Raw genomic sequence first — 22,088 nt, forward strand, 5'->3', positions numbered from 1 at the left:
GAGCACTAATCTCTAGGGTATATAAAGAACCCAAAAATTTAACACCAAAAAAATATAATAATCCAATCAATAAATAAATAGGCCAAGGACCTGAACAGACATTTCTCAGAAGAGGATATACAATCAATCAACAAATATATGAAAAAATAATCATCATCTCTAGCAATCAGAAAATTGCAAATCAAAACCACTCTAAGATACCATCTCACTCTAGTCAGAATGGCAGCTCTTATGAAGACAAACAACAATAAGCATTGGCCAGGATGTGGGGGTAAAGATACACTCATACACTGCTGGTGGAACTGGAATTTGGTGCAACCAATACAGAAAGAAGTATGGAGACTCCTTGGAAATCTGGAAATGGAACCACCATTTGACCCAGCTATTCCTCTTCTCAAATATACCCCAAAATTTAAAAACAACATACTACAGGGACACAGCCACAGCAATGTTTATAGCAGCATAATTCACAATAGCTACACTGTGGAGCCAACCTGTTTGCCCTTCAGTTGATGAATGCATAAAGAAATGTGGCATATATACACAATGGAATATTACTCAGCACTAAAAGAGAATAAAATCATGGCATTTACCAGTAAATGAATGGAGTTGGAAAAATATTATGTTAAGTGAAGTTAGCCAATCCCCAAAAAACAAATGCCAAATATTTTCTCTGATATATGGGGGGTGACTCACAGTGGGGTAGGGAGGGAGAGCATGGGAGGATTAGATTAATTCTAGATAGGGAAGAGGAGTGGGAGGGAATTGGAGGGGGAAGGGGATTAGCAAGGATGGTGGAATGTGATGGTTTTCATTATACAATGATATGATCAACATCATTATTAAAGATACGTGTATGAAGACTTGATTTGGGTGTCAACATATCTTATATACAAAGACATGAAAATTGTGATATATTTGTGTATTAATAATTGCAATGCAGAAAGAAATTTTTTAATTTTAAATTTTTTTTTAAATTTTTTAATTTTAATTTTTTTTTAAATTTTTTAATTTAAAAAAAATTTTTAAAATTAAATTCAAAAACATTTAAATATTTAATTTTTTAAAATAAAAATTTAAAAAGGGCTGAGGATATAGTTCAGTAATAGGATACCCTGGAAATTCCATCCAGGAATAACCATTTCTGGCAATCATCCACATTTTGTTTGCTATATTACATACAGTTGGACAAATACTATGAAACACTGTGTCAGTTTTATATTGATGTCACATAAATATCACATAAGCATATTTTAAAAGGACACCTGCAGAATTTGAAAAAAATACAAATACAGATCACCACAAAACAGATTGAATTACACACCCTGGGAATAGATGATAGGACTCCTCATTTTAAAGAGGACTGCTTCCCTTAGGTTCATCTATGATAACACCCCATCAAAATTTCACCATGATTCCCTTTTAATTGAAGAAGGGAACAAACCAAAAAGTTTGAAAATTCTTCTGGAAGGCTAAACTGATATGAAATTAGACAAGAATTCTGAACTCTAAGAGGAAAAGCAGGAGCTATCATTACCAGGCACTAATGCATGTTATAAAATTACCATAATGCAGTGATTTGAGGTCCAAGAAAATCACAATGCAGCAATTTCATAGATGACTCCGCATGTATGTAAATGTCATTTTTATTATGAAGTGCAATGAAAAGGCCTAGATAAATGCAACCATCTCCAGCAGAGGATTTGATGTGAATGAACAAGACAACCCAACGTGAAGGGAGGTGTGGGAACTGGAGGCGCAGAGCTCTGGTAGGGCTTGGGGGCAGCACGTGCGTGGTACTGGATTATACTCCAGCACCCCAAAGAAGCACATACTGAGTAGGATTATGTTTCAAAATTATACCAGAATAGGAGGTTCCTGATATAATTTGGAATAACTGTTAAAATTATCATCAAGGAATCATGACGTCAACAGAGTCCACCCACGGACCCATGTGGATGTAATAATCATACACTTAATTGCAATGGAAAAGTCATTTTCAATCCAACCCTAACCAGGCCATCCTCAGCAATGTAGCTAGACACGCGGTCAGAATAAAAACTGAAAACTTCCGGGGTCAGAGATGAGTGGTAAAGCATCCTTCTGTTAATTACTAAAACACAAAACAAATAAACTCCACAAAACTAGCTCAGGAATAAGCAGGGTCCCTGTACACAGCACCTCCCCTCCTACAGGAAAAAAGTGTTTGAAGGATTTTGCATTTTATTTAGAGGCAGGGTCTCATCTAGCTGGTCTCTAAGTGCCTCGCCAAGTTGCCAAGGCTGGCCTTGACCTCACAATCTTCCTGCATCAGCCTCTCCCCCACTCCCCAGCCTCTGGGGTGACAGGTGCGTGTCATCGCTGGGCTAGGAGATTGGATTCTTCTATTGGTCCCATCTGTCAATCACCACAGCCCAGGAAGACTCCAGGCAACCTCGCTCACCTGCCACTTAGGACTTGAGCAGGGGCTGAGGCTGACCTGGGGGATGGGGAGGCTGTGAGGGGTCTCCGCCACTGTCACGCTTTCCACCCGGCTGGCCATGGACACTGAGGGGCGCTGTCCCCAATGGACTCAGGCCTGTGGACGCAGAGAGCCCCCGGAGTCAGGGTCGGCCAACTCAGGTTCCCCCCACAGCCGGTCCTGCCAGAGGGCCTCCCTGCCCCGCCTCCCTCCTGAGCCTCCCTGTCCAGGCACCAGGTGCCACTGCACACTCACCATTTCCTGGTGCCCAGCAGCCAAGCTTTCCCTGGGGAGCTTCAGCCCGTGCATGGCAGGCCCACGCGGGATCCCGCGCACAGAGCAATGCCTGGATTCCAACTGCAGGAATCCTAGAAGACCTAGGAGAAATAAATCCCATCCCAAGCGCGGAGGCCCGCCCCCTGCTCGCTGGCTGCGGTCAGGATTGGAGAGCGCTCAGCACGGGGGATTCTGATTGGACAGGGCGTCAGTCAGTTTCTGCTCCCCCCCCCAACCTGAGCACAGGGTGCCTTCTTATTGAGTGACAGTGGGGTGATATATGCTCCAGGTAAGGAGGAGGCCAGAATGGCAGGGTTGGGTACAGCTTTTTTTCTTTTTTCTTTTCCTTTTGAGGTCTGGGCATTGGGTTAGGGTCTGGGTGACCAGAATTCTAAGTTCTGTTGGGTTTTGATTTTAGGAAATTGAAGGCATTTCTTGAAAGTTTCACCACCTGGGCCTCCTCCTATAATAAGACCTCCCAGAGCATCTTTGGGAGGCTGACTTGTCCTCTGTTTATCCGTGCAAAATTCTACAAGCAGAACTGGCCTTTCACCCGTGGGAACTGCCCAGTGAGTCATGGCTTGCACTGGTGGAGGCTCACGAGGGGTCTGGAAGGCTCCCACCCGCTTGGCAGCATGAGAGCTGATTTTCCTGCACGTGAGCTGACACTGTATCTGGAGCCCACATTGAGCTGGAGGCAGAATAAGGAGATCAGCACAGAAGAGACCCTAGGGGCACAGACCTGAGTAAACCCCTGCTGCACCTGGGCTCCCTCACTCTCTGGCCACTGGGGGTTGAATTCAGAGGACTCGACCTCTGAGCCCCTTCCCCAGCCCTAGCTTGAAGTTTAGAGACAGGGTCTCACTGAGTTGCTTAGCACCTTGCTTTTGCTGAGGCTGGCTTTGATTTCACCATCCTCCTGCCTCAGCCTCCACAGCCACTGAAATGACAGGCGTGTGACACTTTTTTTCCTTTCTTTCTTTTTGAGAGAAATACCTGCAGGATAACAGCCTTGCAGAGATCAAGGCCACCCTGGGTGCTCTCCCTGGTTCCCGCCAGTCCCCCTGGATCCCAGGCAATGGGATCCTGCCTCCTCCAGAAACCAGAGATACCCTGCCCAGGTGTGCATCCTTACATCAGTTGAATACTCTGCACTTGACAAGAAAAAAGAAAAAGAAAGACAGACCCTACCTGCTTGTCTTGATGCAAACAAAGCCGATGTGTTTCCAAAGAGAGCTCTGGTCTTGTCCCCCCAATTCTGTGGTGCAAAAAGTGACATAATACAGAGAAGACTCCTTGTTAAGAGGGGATCAAGGGTCTCTCTTTAAGGAAAAATAATTTGCCTTTGATTGGGAGTCCAGGAAGGCCAATTCCAGGTTTTCCTAATTTGGTAAATAACTCTATAGACTCCAATGCACCCTGCTTTTCTCTGCCTTAGTTAACAGTGGAGGCCTCGAGATTACCTCCGCCCTGGGTGCCCTGCACCTGCAGATGAATGTGGGGGTAGGGGGTCCTTTCTTCTCCCTGCAGTGCCCTGTACCTCCACCTTCCCACAGGCTCCAACACCTTTGGCAGCACCCAATGGGGGAGTGGTTTAGAAAATTCTGGAATGTACCTAAAGACATTTCCTCATCAGGCTAAGATGCTATCAATTTGGTCCCATGGTCCTTTTCAGTACTTTTTTTTTTCTGTTTTATTTGTTCGTCTTAGATATACATGTCCATAGAGTCCATTGTGGTAAAATTATCCAAAGATAAAATATACCTTATTCTCCTTAGGACCCCATTCCTGTGGGTGGCATGATGGGTGGATTCACTTAGGTACTTTCATATATTTAAATAGGAACTTAATGGTCTAGTCATGCTACAATTTTTTCTGTTGTTATCTCCCCCTGTTCCTTTTGCTCCCCTTTTTCTAATCTACTGAATTTCTCTTCTTGCCCCCCACCTTCCTCGTGATGTAGATAACATATGTCAGGGAAAACATGTGACCTTTTGTTTGGGGGGGATCGCGTTATTTTACTTTAGCATGATAATCTCCAGATCATTCACTTACTGGCCAAAGTTATGAAGTCATCCTTTTTTAAAGCCGAGTAATATTCCACTGTGTATACACACCACAATTTCTTTATCTATTCATCTGTTGGTGGGCATTTAGGCTGGCTCCACAGCTTAGCTAGTGTGAGTTGTACTATCATGAACATTGATGTGGCTGTGTCCCTGTAGTATGCTGATTTTAAATCCTCTGGATATATTCTGTGGAGTCTTATAACTGAGTCAGAGGGTGGTTCCAGTCCTAGTTTCTTGAGGAATCTCCATCCTGCTTTCCAGAGGGGTTGCCCCAATGTGCAGTTTCTCCAACAAGGTGTGAGCATTCCCTATCCCCCACATCCTCACCAATCTATTGTTACTGTATTCTTGATAATTGCCATTCTGACTGGAGTGAAAGAGAATCTCAGTGTAGTTTTAATTTTCATACCTCTAATTGCTAGAATATGTTGCCTTTTCAGTATTTTTAAAAAATGTTTTCTATTGGAGTTGGACACAATACATTTATTCTATCCATTTATTTTTCTGTGGTGCTGAGGATGGAACCCAGTGCCTGCACATGCTAGGCGAGCACTCTATAGCTGAGCCCCAGCCCCAGCCCTCATTTTCAGTATTTTTTTTACTTTTGCTTGTCCGTAACAGCAGCCCAGGTATTTTGGGGTACCAGTTTTGCTGCATTTGTGAAATGGGAACATTTCTTTTGAAGGAAGACTGAGAAGGTCAAGGCACATGCCCAGGATTTCAGGGATGAGAAGTACACAGTAGTCTTGCCCAGGACGAGGAGAATATTATGTGGCTGAGAAGAGGGAAAGAGCTGGGGACACCCTGAGGCCAAAACCCTTCCTTCCCCCATGAGGGAAATGATTAATTATTCTTGCTGTTACTTTTCTTAACCAAAATGAGAAATTTTCCTAAACTACCAGTGCCACTAAATATACATCCCTAGATGGAGCTCAGATTTGTCTTGAGAGGCAAGGAAAAGTGAATAACCAACCCAGTGGTTCCAATAACCAACAAGCTAGACCTTGGGCTCCTTGGGGGCAAAGCACTGGGTTTTACCCAATAATTAACAATCCAACAGCACTTGACACCCAATTAATGGGGGATGGAGAATTGGATCAGTGGGTGTGGGGGTCTATGGATGGCCAGTTGCAGGAGCTTGCCTCTAGGGTGCATTCCTTGCATCTGAGAGGTTTTTCAACACCAATGAGATAAGCAGAGTGGTAAGAAAACTGGCAAACCTTCTGCAATATTCTAGCCAGAAAAATTCATTAGCACTTTAAACGCATCTTAATGTTTACCCTTGGTCAAATGTGCCTCAATAAGAATTCAACCATTTGAAAAAATTGTCAACATGAAAAGTTTCTGAAATTGGCTGGTTTGTGGACCACATTTGTGGATGACTGCAAAAAACATATGAGCCCATGGCTAAATACATAAGTAAAAATAGAAATCTAATAATGAGCATTCTCTTAAGACTTCCTTTCTGAAAACACTGCCCTATGTACTTTGATAACTAAATAATCATTTAATCTTTCCTCTAGCAACACTTGATGTCCATAAAGAACTGTGGAACACATCTGGTTGGAGCAGAAATGCTGGGATACCAAGAAGAAAGTTACACTGAACCTCAAAGTAGAAGGTTCATAAAGCACCAGAATGCAGAAATGCCCACAAAAAAAATTGAAATGAAAAACAAGAAACTGGGGTTGTGGCTCAGTGAGAGAGCAACTGCCTAGCACCTGTGAGGCATACGGTTCCATCCTCAGCACCACATTAAAAAGAAATATATAAAATAAAGGTATACTGTCCAACTAAAAACTATTTTTAAAAATAAAGATCAGATTTAAAAAAAAAAGCAACTCCCTGCAATGCAGCATTTCTCCTAGACCAGCTTCCTGGACCCCTAAATACTAGCATGGTATGAGCAAGCTTTGAAAAATGGGTGAGAAATTACAGAAGTCTGCTCTCGCCCCATCTCTAGTCCAGCCCCACTTAAATGCCCTCTGGAAATAGCAACACCTCCAACCTTGTATTTGCTGTCTCTCCCTTTAGAGTTTCTCACATTTTTTTTCCTTTTTATCTTCTTGTGATGCTGGGGATTGAACCTGGGACCTTGTGCATGCAAGGCATGTATGCTACTGCCCTCACTGTATCCCGAGCCCCTCACTTTCTTTCGTGAATGTGTGTCTGCTTTTCTAAATAGATCTTTCCATGTGCCTGATAAATGATGAAGAATTCTTCCATGGGTGATGACTATAGCATTTTCCTATTGGAGAGAATAAGGGGCTCCAGTGGCTCTTCATTATGCCCAGGGACTGATACCTCATCCCTCAGATCATTGTGGCATACGGGGGGGGGGAGTACCTTGCATTGTCAGATGAAATCAGGTTCCATCCTGGGAGATAAGCATGCACCAGACTGCCTTGTTTACACACAAGCCATTCTTAAGGACATTTTGGCATACAACCATATACTATGGAAACGAGGTTCAACTTCCTTCCTGGTGGACATTTTAGCATTACAACGAAGTAGAATTGACTTCCTAGTCACTGGTACTTTATCTTAAGGTTTTTTTTGTGAAAGAGATTCATTATTTTTATTATTATTGGTTGTTCAAAACATTACAAAGCTCTTGACATATCATATTTCCTACATTAGATTCAAGTGGGTTATGAACTCCCATTTTTACCCCAAACACAGATTGCAGAATCAAATTGGTTACACATCCACATTTTTACATAATGCCATATTAATAACTGTTGTATTCTGCTACCTTTCCTATCCTCTACTCTCCCCCCTCCCCTTCCCTCCCATCTTCTCTCTCAACCCCATCTACTGTAATTCATTTCTCTCCTTGTTTATTTTCCCATTCCCCTCACATCCTCTTATATGTAATTTTGTATAACAATGAGGGTCTCCTTCCATTTCCATGCAATTTCCTTTTTCTCTCCCTTTCCCTCCCACCTCATGTCTCTGTTTAATGTTAATCTTTTGCTCCTGCTCTTCCTCCCTGCTCTGTTCTTAGTTGCTCTCATTATATCAAAGAAGACATTTGGCATTTGTGTTTTAGGGATTGGCTAGCTTCACTTAGCATAATCTGCTATAGTGCCATCCATTTCCCTGCAAATTCCATGATTTTGTCATTTTTTAGTGCTGCGTAATACTCCATGGTGTATAAATGCCACATTTTTTTAAATCTATTCATCTATTGAAGGGCATCTGGGTTGGTTCCACAGTCTAGCTATTGTGAATTGTGCTGCTATGAACATCGATGTGGCAGTATTCCGCTAGTACGCTCTTTTAAGGAGTTCAGGGAATAGTCTGAGAAGGGCAATAGCTGGGTCAAATGGTGGTTCCATTCCCAGCTTTCCAAGAAATCTCCATACTGCTTTCCAAATTGGCTGCACCAATTTGCAGTCCCACTGGCAATGTACAAGAGTACCCTTTTCCCCACATCCTCACCAGCACTTGTTATTGTTTGACTTCAGAATGGCTGCCAATCTTACTGGAGTGAGATGGTATCTTAGGGTGGTTTTGATTTGCATTTCTCTGACTGCTAGAGATGGTGAGCATTTTTTCATGTACTTGTTGATTGATTGTATGTCCTCCTCTGAGAAGGGTCTGTTCAGGTCCTTGGCCCATTTGTTGATTGTGTTATTTGTTATCTTCTTGTCTAATTTTTTGAGTTCTTTGTATACTCTGGATATTAGGGCTCTATCTGAAGTGTGAGGATTAAAAATTTGTTCCCAGGATGTAGGCTCCCTATTTACCTCTCTTATTGTTTCTCTTGCTGAGAAAAAACTTTTCAGTTTAAGAAAGTCCCATTTGTTGATTCTTGTTATTAACTCTTGTGCTATGGGTGTCCTATTAAGGAACTTGTAGCCCAACCCCACAATATGTAGATCAAAGCCAACTTTTTCTTCTATCAGATGCAGAGTCTCTGATTTGATATCAAGGTCCTTGATCCATTTTGAGGTAACTTTTGTGCATGGTGAGAGGAGGGGATTCAGTTTCATTTTGTTGCATATGGATTTCCAGTTTTCCCAACACCATTTGTTGAAGATGCTATCCTTCCTCCATTGCATGCTTTTAGCCCCTTTATCAAAACACATCTCAACTTCTTGGGTCATAGTCTCATGGGAAATCATGTTTTCCATAAGGAGAGGTTCAAGGTGTGTCTTCTATTCTTAGGCTCCAAGGTACTAACAATGCAACATGGACACAAACAGAATGTGGTGCATGAGTAATTGGAGACATGTTCTCCAATAACAGTTCCTTTTGGTGGAATGTTCTGGTGCAAAATAAAAGCTAAAAAGGTAAAGCAGGGGAAAAAAACCCACGGGACACAGGAAGTAATTTTAAAAGTGGAGGTGGGATGGACTAGCCTATCTTAGGGATGAAGCTTCTATACTCAAAAGAGCAAAATGGATCCCATGTTTGCTTTATTTATATTAGGGAATATCAAAGGTTTTCCATGGAATGTTCTTTGCCAAATAAGGTAGAAGGTGGGCTTTGCAGTTTCCAATGGGTTATCCCCAATTTCAGAACTAGAAGAAGGTTCTTCCTAGTAGAGCAGAGATAGGGTCATGTGCCTTGGGCAATCTAGTGCACTCTGGGGAGCTGCGGATAGTTCCCAAGGTGAGACCTAAATCTCCATGGCTCCATACCCAGAGAAGACCCTGAAGAAATTCACAGGTTGCACCCTAATTACTCCCCCTTTTTTCTTTGCAAAAGAAAATGATGAACTCTTATTTCAAATTCCCAGATTCTTATTCTGAGTGTGTGACAGCCTATTATCACAATACAAAAATGAACTAGTAGCAAACATCTCATTCCAATCATATACCATGCAGAGTGTTTCAGTGTGTTTCGTTAAAGCCTTTTCATTCTGGAATTATTTTCAGTTAGAGAGGTAGGATCCATAAGATCGATTTTGTTTTTTTGAATATCCTGGATGTTGTGATGTAACTCCATAATATCAGGGCTACTATTAATTGCTATACCAAATACCCATTAGCTGATTTAACCTTTTCTCAAACCCATTGTGAAGCATTATATTTGGCTGCAGAAACACAGACATTCATAGTGAGATGGCATTTAAACCTTTCCTTAAATTTGAGAGTAGAAAGATTATTACCAATATTTATGACAGAAGTTTCTAAAGCATTCAATTTTTTTCAATATTTTCATCAATATTTATGACTATTGAGGGTTTGGGAAGTATATTGAACCAAAATATTACGAAATTTTGCATGTTGAATATTCTGAGATATAGCCACTGAGGCTGTAACTGTAGAAGTGATGAATAAAATTAAATGAAATTTTAAAAATTATAACCAAGAATTATGAGTCCAAGAGCTCACTTAAGTCTAGTAACCTGAGCATACGTTTGTTGTAAAACATGAACACCAGCATCAGCATACCATGGCTCTGAAATTTTGACTGCTAGTAAGACAAAGGAAGACTGGTGAAGGATTACTGCTCTTTTCCCTTGTTATATCTAGAGACACAATTAGGTAAATTGCACTTTTTACAGGCTACAAGATATTTATCATCCTTTCTCTTAACTCTCACATTTCCAGTAATTAAAGCATAGGGAGATTGAACCATGCCTGCAGCCATACCAGGAACCCTCTTTACACCCCCTGCCTACAAAGTCAGGCATAGGGCTGTCAGTGTAATATAGGAAATCTGAGGCTGCAATTAAGCTCCAAACACCTTCTGGATACCGCCTTCACTGAAGGTTAGGATATTACCAACAAAACCTCCAGGGATCATGGCATCCTTATGTGATTGTCTTTTGTCAATTCTTGGAGACCAGTCTAAAATATATCTACTATTTCTAGAACATTTTTGTTGTACTGGCAAGACATCTGCAGTCTATCCATTTAGGAATGGTGCCAAATTCTATTGCAGAATGATTATGACAATAAGGTATTGGCAGACATTCTGTGGCAATGACTGGCTTGCTATGAGAAAGTCCCATTTTAATAACTGTTTGGACATACTGCTTAGAGTCACAGGGTCCTCTTCCTCCTTTGTAGCTTTCACTTTCTGCTGGGGGTCAGGGCTGACATCTCTGGATCAATCTTCAGTCATATGAACCTCGGTTCTAGGTCCTCCATGTCTGATAGCATGTTCAGGTACCCCAACAGGATGAGAGGCACCTTCTGGGAAAACACAAGCATGACTTCTACCCCACGTTATCAATTAATCTGATCCTTTCTGTTGTTATGTTTCTAAATCATTCCACCAAACTTGGACCAAGGAACCTGTTGCTGTGGAAGATGTGTCTTTCAGCTGCAGTGTGACTATCAGAGTCAGAATTTTAAAAAAAATTAAAACAAAGCATGATTAAGGTTATTTTGTGGGGCCTTATCCCCCCCCTTTTTTGTAACTGTAGCTTAAGAGATAAATGAGCTCATTCTACCAATGGCTGGACCTTGAGGCTTATGGGGAATACCTGCTTTATGATCAATACAAAATTTTTTTTTTAAAGAGAGAGTGAGAGAGGAGAGAGAGAGAGAGAGAGAGAGAGAGAGAGAGAGAGAGAGAATTTTTAATATTTATTTTTTTTTTAGTTCTCTGCGGACACAACATCTTTGTTGGTATGTGGTGCTGAGGATCGAACCCGGGCCGCACGCATGCCAGGCGAGCGCGCTACCGCTTGAGCCACATCCCCAGCCCATCAATACAAAATTGATGGTAAAACTGCTGAAAAGAAAAATTAGTATAAGCTGATTATCAATTTCAATCTGTAAAGGACATCCTAATGCTGCACGAGTAGCTAGACAGTGAGAAATAACATGCTGAGTATTTTCTTTTACACAGGCAATGTCAAAAAATAAATCTAGAGTAAGTATCAAAAATAACATGAACTTAACACCTTTTGCCAAATTGACCAATGTGAGTTACATCCATTTGCTATAACTGATTTGGTCATAAAACATGAGATTCACCCCCATTGGGGAAGATAAAATACGTATAAAACATTGTGAGATTTGATGAACAATTTGACAAGTTTTTCCCCAGGAATATTAATTTTTTTTTATGTAAAGGAGAAGCATTCTGATTATGTAAAGAATGTGAGGCTTATGCAGAATCATATAAAAATATTTATTCACAAATGGCAACAAGTTGATCAATCTTATCATTACCTCATTCTAAAGGGCCTTAAGATTAGAATGTGCCCTTATATGGCTAATGAAACATGGATGGTGACACATTTGAATTGTCTTTTGTAAGGTCTGAAACAAATTAAATAACTCTTGCAAAGTTGTGTTCCCAGTAGTTGATGTTTCAATATCTTTTGTGACTCCAACTGCAATATAAACTATCAGAATAAATATGGATTGACTCGTTTGCAAAATGAATTAAAGCCCAAATGAAAGCTTAAATTTCTGCTCATTCTGCAGAAGTATATGATGTCTGTATTCTGAATGCCACATTTGCTGAAGGTCATGATGTCAATAAGTATGGAGATGCCTTGCAAAACCAGAATGGAACCACCATTTGACCCAGCGATCCCTCTCCTGGGACTATACCCAAAGGACTTAAAAACAGCATACTACAGGGACACAGCGACATTAAGACTTATAACAGCACAATTCACAATAGCTAAGATATAAGGTCATAAATTAAAAAATGTCAGAAATTTGAATACAGACTTGGATACATTCTTGGGTTTCTATATGCTATAAATCCTCCAGTGTTTTAAAAATGTTTGATCAATGGCCAAAAGCTTTGCAAAAATTTTTCCACACGTCCTCTCACTCGTATGAATTCTGAGGTGTTGAGTAGGGTGTGAACAACTATTGGAGATTCTGTCACCTATTTTACATTTATATAATTTCTGTGCTATCATATCGCTGGTGTGAAATAGTGTTGAACTACTGTGAAATAAGGGTTGATTCATCCTTAAAGACACTGATGCAATGTTTTCATTGTAAAACTTCTCTCCAGTATAAAATCTATAATGTTTAGTAAGATGTGATCTTCAATATTAAAAGCTTTGCCATTCTTCACATTTATAGGACTTCTCTCTAGAATGGGTTCTCTGGTGTCGAGTAAGTGATGATTTTTGATTAAAATCTTTGCCACATTCTCTACATTTGTAGGGCTTCTCTCCAGTGTGGATTCTCAGGTGCTGAGTAAGTACTATTTTTTGATTAAAACTTTTGCCACATTCTTGACATTTGTAGGACTTCTCTCCAGTGTGGATTCGCTGGTGCTGAGTAAGTGATGATTTTTGACTGAAACTCTTGCCACACACTGTACATTTGTAGGGCTTCTCCCCAGTATGAATCCTGTTGTGGTAATAGAGATGTGAGTTTGTATAAAAACTTTTGCCACACACTTTACATTTGTAGGGCTTCTCTCCAGTATGAATATTTTTGTGCCACTTACGCTGTGAGATGCTATTAAAAGCTTTGCCACATTCTTCACAGCTGTAGGGCTTCTCTCCAGTGTGAATTCGCTGGTGCTGAGTAAGTGATGATATGTGAGTAAAACTCTTGCCACACATTTTACATTTGTAGGGCTTCTCTCCAGTATGAATCCTGTTGTGGCAATAGAGATGTGAGATGCTATTAAAAGCTTTGCCACACTCTTTACACCTGTAGGGCTTCTCTCCACTGTGGATTCGATGGTGATGAGTAAGTGATGATTTTTGACTGAAACTTTTGCCACACAATTTACATTTGTAGGGCTTCTCTCCAGTATGAATCCTGTTGTGGCAATCAAGATGCGAGTTTGTATTAAAACTTTTGCCACACACTTTACATTTGTAGGGCTTTTCTCCAGTATGAATCCTGTTATGGCAATCAAGATGTGAATTTCTATTAAAACTTTTGCCACATACTTTACATTTGAAGAACTTCTCTCCAGTATGAATTCTGTGGTAATTTTTAAGGCTTGGTTTTTGACTGAAACATTTGCAAAATTTTTTACATATGTAGGGCATCATTCCAGGGTGTGTCCACTGGTGACAAATAAGATTGGAGCTTTCATTAGAAGTTTTGTCACATTCTTTGCATTTGCATGGCATATCTTCTGTATGAACACTGTGATGTTGAGTAAAGTTCTTGAGTGCATTGCATTCTTCACATTGGTAGGTCTTCTCTGCAGAATAAATTTTTAATGTTGATTAAGGGTTGAAAAACTTTTTAAGGCTTTCCCACACTTTTTATATTTACAGGTCTTTCCTTCAGTATAAATACTCTGATACTTAACAAGTTGTAACTTTTCACTAAAAGTTTTTTCACATTCTTTAAATTTGTAGAATTTATCACTGTCATAGTATCTGCTGTGTTTAAAAAATATATCAAAGCATTTGCCTGCTCAATACCTTCTATACTTATCGGGCTCTCTTTCTCTGTAAATTCTCTTGTATTAAGCAAGCTCTGCACTGTGGTTAAGAGCCCTTTCACATATCTTACACTTGCAAGTTTTGTCTTCGCTATGAATATTTTAATAAATACTAGTTTTTGATCACTGAAGCAAGACTTTCCTACATTTTTCATCTTGGTAAATTTCCTTTAGAAAAGAATTAGGATTTCTCTATAGTCATAATTTTTATCACCAATGTAAATATACTGGTCATTACTCAAGGTAGAGACATGGCTTATTGTGTTACTTATAGCATTATCTATATAGTGCACTTTCCAGAAATCTGTATCAGAATTGTCATTGAGCAATAGTGGGGAAGTAGAAATTTTTCTACAAATTTTAATATATTGTCCATTTGGGCACAAGGAGAAATTCATCTTTTGTTTCAGAAAAATGGACATTTTATAAAGAAACTCCCAAAAGGTTCATTTTTAGAAATATCTTTTCTGTGCAAATGTTTGACTGGAATTTTAACTCAGTGCTACTTTTATAATTGGCCAAGTTAAAAACTGATGCATGGACTAGATTTCAAATTTTCCACTTTGCCTTTCAGTTCAAAAATGGCTATGGATTTATTCTTAAAATACATATAAAACTCCTCAAAATAATTGGAATACTTTGAATTTTTGTTTCAGATATTAATTTTCTCTGGTGTCTTTTGACCATAAAATTTTTATCATAAATAGGGACTAATGATTGATTTTGTCTATTACAATACAATTTTTGAACTTTACTCTCACCTATATTTTCCCATTGTTTTCTTGGTTGTAAATAGTCAAAGTCACACTTTCCATATCTTCCCTCTCTCTCTTTTATTCCCTGCTCTGGTAAAATTTCTTGAGGATGATGAGAAGTCATGGCTGTAATGAATAAAAATAACAATCATGTTTACTTACTGTACTGGGCTGAGTATATTTTGAAAACCTAAGAAATTACAGCAAAAAATAACATCAACAGGGGAGTGGATTTTTAAATCCAAGTCTATCATTACTGTAGAAATATATAAATCAAATAAAAATACACACAGAAAATTACTTTGAAAATTTTCCTAATCCTCTTTGTGTTCACAGTATCCAAGATGAGTACATTACTATGGAGAGTAATATAGTAGAGAAAAATACATTGTGTTACACAAAGATTTTCCTCCTTCAGAATATATTTTTTTAAATCTACCAACTTTCTTTTGTTTTATTAAAATATAAAAATATGAAACATGGGAATATTTGGGGACTGTTCAAAAAGGGCTTCCTGCTTACCAATAGGAGAAAACATGGCTAAATCAACTGTAAGGAAAGTTATGAATTACTCAAAGGGAATAGTCAATTACCATTTAAAAGAAGTTTACTGAACTAAACCAACACACAAAAACCAGAATAAAAATTAGTCAAGATTTGTTAATAGTAATAAGCAGAAAGTGTATGTTTAAAGACTTTCTTTAGAAAACGTCTGAAAGAGTCAGGAGTGGTTGTACATAGCAACATAGGAGGTTGAGCTAGAGGATCAAAATTTGAAGGCCAGACAAAGTAAAAAAATGCAAAGTGCTAAATCGCCCTTAAGTTATCTTTCCAGTACTAATAAACACATCTCAGAAAATAGGAAAAATGAAACATCCAAGCATCTCAGTTTTCTCCAAGTTGTAAAGACTCAAAGTAGGTTTTAATCCAAGTTTAAAAACTCAGAATACTGAGAGCATCCAAGAGAAAAAGATGGGTCACCTAGAAATGTGTAACTATATAATTGTGAAATCCTTAGTCGAATCCTCACAACACAGGAAGGAATTTGAGTCTATCTATATTCAAGGGATGAAAGAATAAAATTATCAACCAAGACATTATATTCACAGCTACTACCTTTCAAAAGAGAAGGAAAATGAAGACTTTAAACATATAAAAATACACACACTATTCATCATCACTGGATCTGTTCTCCAAAAAGTACTAAAAGTAATCCTCCATAATAAAATGTAAGTGCACAGCATCATAAGTCATACGAAATTTTAACTATTTCTTGGCAAAAACAATTCTATTTTAATGTAATGATGGGTCTCCAAACATGTAATTTTGCAATAGAATTTGAAAGAAAAAAGCATAACAACAATACTGTTAATAGGCATATATACCTGTAACAATAATATAATTTTAAAAGGACACATAAATATATTCAGTTTTTTAATAAAGTGAAGTCAAGTTGATACTCATACAAATTATGAGTAGGAGATTCTTCATTTTTAGAGTTTTTTGTTGGCAACTAAAAGATTACAAAATTCTGATCAAAACAAAACTTGGATATCTGAATTAACTCTAAATATTGCAACTGTAGGTAGTCTACAGGATACTCTAAATCTAAGAACACACACATACTTAAAGCAAAAGGATATAATAATGACACATACAAAAGTGATCGAACAAAACCTGGGCTGTCTAAATTATAGTACACAAAACATAGTTGAAGACAGTTATAAGACATAGAAGATGTTTTAAATTAAAAAAAAAAACTTTGAAAAGAGGCAAAAGAGAGAAAAGGACCCTTTCCCTAGGTTCTGAATTAAGAGTAAATACATTTGCTATGTACTTCATACTTCCCAAACACACAAAGAAAACACTGAGAGGGTTGAATGAAAACAAAGAATCACTGTCATACTAAGAGACATCAATCCCCACTTACTGAAAAGGGAAATACAGTGAAGCAAAATGGTAATTGCAAACCATAAGACTTTGAAAATATTTTGAAACTACTATAGACATAGAATCCCTGCTCTTAATCACAAGTGGGATATTATGCTGGTTAGATCAATTTTATATATTAAAAAAAGGTTAATAAATATTTAAGTGATAGTTATTTTGTAACAAACATGGAATAAATATTTGAAGTCAAAAGTGGTAGGGATTATCAAAAATCCCTAAATATGTGTCAGTTGATTAAACACTCTTTTGCATGCTGTTGTTCAAAATTGAAAGATTAAATTTAAAGATGTTTATACTTCTTAAAGTGAACTAGAGGCTCCATGTAGTATTCGTCAACCTCCCATTGTTAAAGAAATATTTTGCAGAGAAATCTATCCTTTAAATTGTATGAATATCCCCCAAAATACAAATAAGATTATTTCCCTGCTAAAAAAAAATACTAAAATTATAGCATTTAATGGTAAATGCAAACATGGAGTCTGTAGATGGACTTCTTAGTGAGTGTGGCAATAAGCCCTCACATCAATAGCAAATTAAAAACATTGCACACCAGTGTTGTTACATTGTTATTCAACAGAGCCATCATGGGGGACACAAACCAAATATCCCTTGAAAAGAACGATGAGCCATATTGGAATATAAAACTACAGAACTTTGAAGTCAAAGAATTTATTCAATTATATATTTTACAAAATGTATGTACACTAGGTTAACTAAAATGTCACAGAAAGAATACTGCAGAATTCTACGAACATGACATCTCTAAACTAAAAAAGAAGCTTTCTGAACAAAAGGGAATAGTTTTGTGATGAGGAGACAGAAATGAGCCCTTGCTTCCTAGGCATTGTGTTTTTTTTTTTTCTTGTTGTTGTTGTTGTTTTGAGATGTAAACTTTGTAGAGATATATTGCATAACAATTTGAATTAATGTTACTTAACTGTATATTTACAATTTTGGAGACAGTAAGTTTTACTTTGTGGTTTTGATTACACTGAAAATTAATAGATAAAGACAATTGCAACATTTCTCAAAGCTACATTTAAAATAATGTGGTCTTTATCCTTGAAATAAGAACAAGCTCATCAATATACAAATGATGAGCATACATGTAATCTCAACTACAAGGAAGTCTAAGGCATGCGAATTGCAAATTCAAGACATCCTCAATAACTTAGTGAGAACCTCTCTCCAAATATGAGTGAAAAGGAGCTTGGGGTGTAGTTCATCATGAGAGTATCACAGCCATCAATCCCCAATACAATTACAGATAGAAAACTTCAATTTCTACATACATGGGCAGAATGAAAAGCCAATAAAGATAAAATACAAAAGTCATGGACAAAAGAGGCTTAATATTTATACAAGCAAAAGCACATATAATATTTTGGCAATACAAACAAGAATCATACATATCTTAGTTTGTGAAGCAATTAACTTACATGAGGAAACCCAGTCTATAACATGGAACCTACTGTACACCATTAAAAAAAGAGAAAAAAACAACCAAATTGTAAATATCCACAGATGTATTATTTTACAAATCCTCTAACTCAAATAAAACTTACACCATCTCTCAAAACAGCAGTCTTTGTCCAACTTGACATTCATTCCATGGCAGATAATTTCACAGAAAATCTATTACACATATCAGAAAGAACAGTGATAAGGAAATTTTAGTGAAAAAATGTACAAATAAGATTAGAGAAACTGACTTATGATAGTAATGTATTACAATGTGTGGACCTAGAGGTCTCCATACTTTCCTGCAAATAATGGAAGAAGGGCTGGAGTTGTAGAGTAGTGTTAGAGAGCTTGTCTAGCATATGTGAGGCCCTGGGTTCAATTCTCAGTATCATATATGGATAAATAGGAAATTCATTAACAACTAAAAATATTTTTTTAAATTATGGAAGAGCTGTCAGATAATATTGACACTCACAAGGCAAGGGGAGTGTTTTGTTGTTAATTTGAATGTATGGAAATATTACTGGAGGTAAAGCAGGATACTACATAATTTTAAAGCACAAAACACAGGACAGGTTTTTCTATGATAACAAGAGAAAAAATTCAAAGCTTCTAAAAAATGTTTTCTGCTGGATAATGTCTCAATGAACCTTTTTGAATTTAGACTTCCTCCTCTACCTCAACTATGTCCTCTACTATATGTGGGCCACAGGATTTGACATCACTGCATTCCTCTAAGTCAACCATGTGTCAAGTGAAAGATATATATCATGCCATCAAAGGAAAACATTAAGGATGAAAATAAACATCATTAACATTGTCTTGTCAGCACCAAGAACTATCCCATCTTCTTTATTGAAAGCAAAAATCTGCAACACATTCTTGTGGAGAAGTTCCCAAAAGATATACTTCAAAGGAAGAAAACTAAATAATGATAATTAGGAATTTTGAAGGAAAGTTATGCTCACCCACAAAGACTAGGTTGCTGTAGGTCTCCAACATTACTTCTCTATATAAATTCTGCTGAGCAGGATCCAGGCATTCCCATTCCTCCTTAGAGAAATCAATAGCCACATCCCCAAATGTCAATGGTTCCTGAAACAAAAATTCTTAGATCAATAGAACATGGACCAAACCATTATTCAGTTTTAAATATGAATTTAGAGTTAGTAGAACTGACTGTCATGTAGGAGAGTGACTTTAATTATGTATTACTATATTTTTCATTATCTAATTCAGAGGAAAATACATAAGTCTAAAAACAGTATATATATTCCATATCAGAGTGAAGTGAAGGATATATATCATAATCCAAGCAATGAATAAAAGCCCAACTCCTAACTTTTCTGCCATCAGTGAATCTGAAATTTGGCAGAAATTCCAGATGCAAATCAGAGTTGTCAAAGATATTGTCATAAGGAGATTGTGCACAAGGGAGACAAAAAGACTGGTAAAAAAGCTTTTGAAAACAGTCTAGTTCCTATTCTCTCTGCTTTCTATCCATGAGATAGATTGAACTCCCCAATACAATTAGTTTCAAGTATCATCCATGACACATTCTCAATGTATAAAATATTCATAAAATATTAATGTTTGGAGACATGTGAAGTGACACTTCCACCTCGTGAAAAGACAAACTTGAATTATTTCAAGTTCTATAAGCAGTTAAATGAGTGAATAAATTTAGTACATTAGAATGAACAATGGGTTACAGAAGACTTCAAGGAGGAGATTAAAAAATTCTTAGAGGTAAACAAGAACATAGACACAACATATCAAAATCTCTTGGACACTATGAAAACAGTACTAGGAGGAAACTTCATTGCATGGAGTTCATTCCTTAAAAGAATAAAAAGTCAATAATTGATCTCATACTTCATCTCAAAGCCGTAGAAGAACAAATCAAAACAAAAGTAGTAGAAGGTAAGAAATAATTGAAATCAGAACTGAAGTTGAATTAAGAGAAACAATTAAACCTTGACAAAAAGTTGGTTCTCTGACAGATCCCTAGCTATGTTAATGAATAGAAGGAGAGAGAAAATTCAAATTACCAGCATACATGATGAAAAAGGCAATATCCCAACAGACACTACAGAAATAGAGAGGATATTTAGAAATTATCTTGAAAATGTATACCCCAATAAAATAGAAGACATTGAAGGCATCAACAAATTTCTTAAGTCATATGATATGCCCAGATTGAATCAGGAAACATACACAATTTAAACAGACCAATATTAAATGATGAAATACAAGATGCCATCAGAAGCTTATCAACCAAGAAATGCCCAGGCCCAGATAGACACACTGCTGAGTTAAACAAGACCTTTAAAGAAGAAATTCAAAATACAAATATTCTTAAATTTATTTCAGAAAATAGAGAAAGAAGGAGCACGTCCAAACTCATTCAATGAGGCCAATATCACCCTGATCCCCAAACCAGGCAGGGACAAATGAAAGAAAGAGAACTTCAGGCCAATATCTCTAATGAACATAGATGCAAAAAATCTGAATAAAATTCTGGCAAATTAAATACAAAAACATATTAAAAAAGTCATGCACCCAGATCAAGTGGGGTTTGTCCAGGAATACAGGGTTGGTTCAACATATGTAAATCAAAAAAGGTAATTCATCACATCAATAGACTTAAAAATAAGAATCATATGATCATCTCGAGAGACACTGAAAAAAACATTTGACAAAATATAGCACCCTTTCATGTTCAAAATATTAGAAAAACTTGAGACAACAGGAACATACCTCAACATCATATTAGCTCTCTACATTAAGCCTAAGACCAACATCATTCTAAAGGGAGAAAAACTAAAGGCATTCCTTCTAAAAACTGGAACAAGACAGGGGGTGTTCTCTCTCACCATTTCTATTCAACATATTTCTTGAAACACCGGCCAGAGCATTTAGACAGATGAAAGAAATTTAAAAAATAACTACAGGAAAAGAACCTAAATTAGCACTATTTGCTGAAAATACGATTCTATACCTAGAAGACCCCAAAAGCACCACCAGAAAACTTCTAGAACTAAAAATGAATTCAGCAAAGCAGCAGGATATAAAATTAACACACATTAAAAAAGGCATTTCTGTACATCAGTGACAAAGCCTCAAGAAGGAAATAAGAAAATCTACCCCATTTTCAGTAACATCAAAAAAAGAAAACATAAGATACTTGGGAATCAACTTAACGAAAGAGGTGAAAGATCTATACAAGGAAACCTACAGAACCCTAAAGAAAGAAATCAAAGAAGACCTTAGAAGATGGAAAGATCTACCTTACTCTTGCATAGGCATAATTAATATTATCAACACTACCATACAACCAAAAGCACTATACTGATTTAATGCAATTCTGTTCAAAATCCCAATGACATTTCTCATAGAAATAGAAAAAGCAATCATGAAATTCATCTGGAAAAATAAGAATCCCAGAATAGCTAAATCAATTATAAGCAGGAAGAGCAAAGCAGGTGGTATGACTATACCAGACCTTAAACTATACTATAGAGCAATAGTAACATAAACAGCATGGTATTGGCACTGAAACAGGCCAGTAGACCAATGGTACTGAATAGAGGACACACAGACTAACTCACAAAATTACAATTATCTTACATTAGACAAAGGTGCCAAGAACATGGATTGGAGAAAAGATAGCCTCTTCAACAAACAGTGCTGGGAAAACTGAAAATACATTTTCAAAAAATAAAATGAAAACCCTATCTCTCACCATGCACAAAACTCAACTCA

The 22,088-nt window shown here is 37.4% G+C and overlaps 1 protein-coding gene across 1 annotated transcript in view; it reads right to left on the minus strand.

Moving 5' to 3' along the window:
* Positions 1 to 22,088, minus strand: part of LOC308640073 (uncharacterized protein) — a gene marked incomplete at both ends in the record, with an annotated part of 70,365 nt that overhangs the window by 21,240 nt on the left and 27,037 nt on the right. Inside the window, 4 exons of the mRNA XM_081312121.1 lie at positions 3,240 to 3,428; positions 12,970 to 13,908; positions 14,916 to 15,035; positions 19,292 to 19,418. Coding sequence (XP_081168247.1) covers positions 3,240 to 3,428; positions 12,970 to 13,908; positions 14,916 to 15,035; positions 19,292 to 19,418 — 1,375 coding nt within the window. The remainder of the gene's footprint in view (positions 1 to 3,239; positions 3,429 to 12,969; positions 13,909 to 14,915; positions 15,036 to 19,291; positions 19,419 to 22,088) is intronic.

This window comes from Spermophilus citellus, assembly GCF_964194105.1.
Source record: "Spermophilus citellus genome assembly, contig: SCAFFOLD_451, whole genome shotgun sequence".
Lineage (NCBI taxonomy): Eukaryota > Metazoa > Chordata > Mammalia > Rodentia > Sciuridae > Spermophilus > Spermophilus citellus.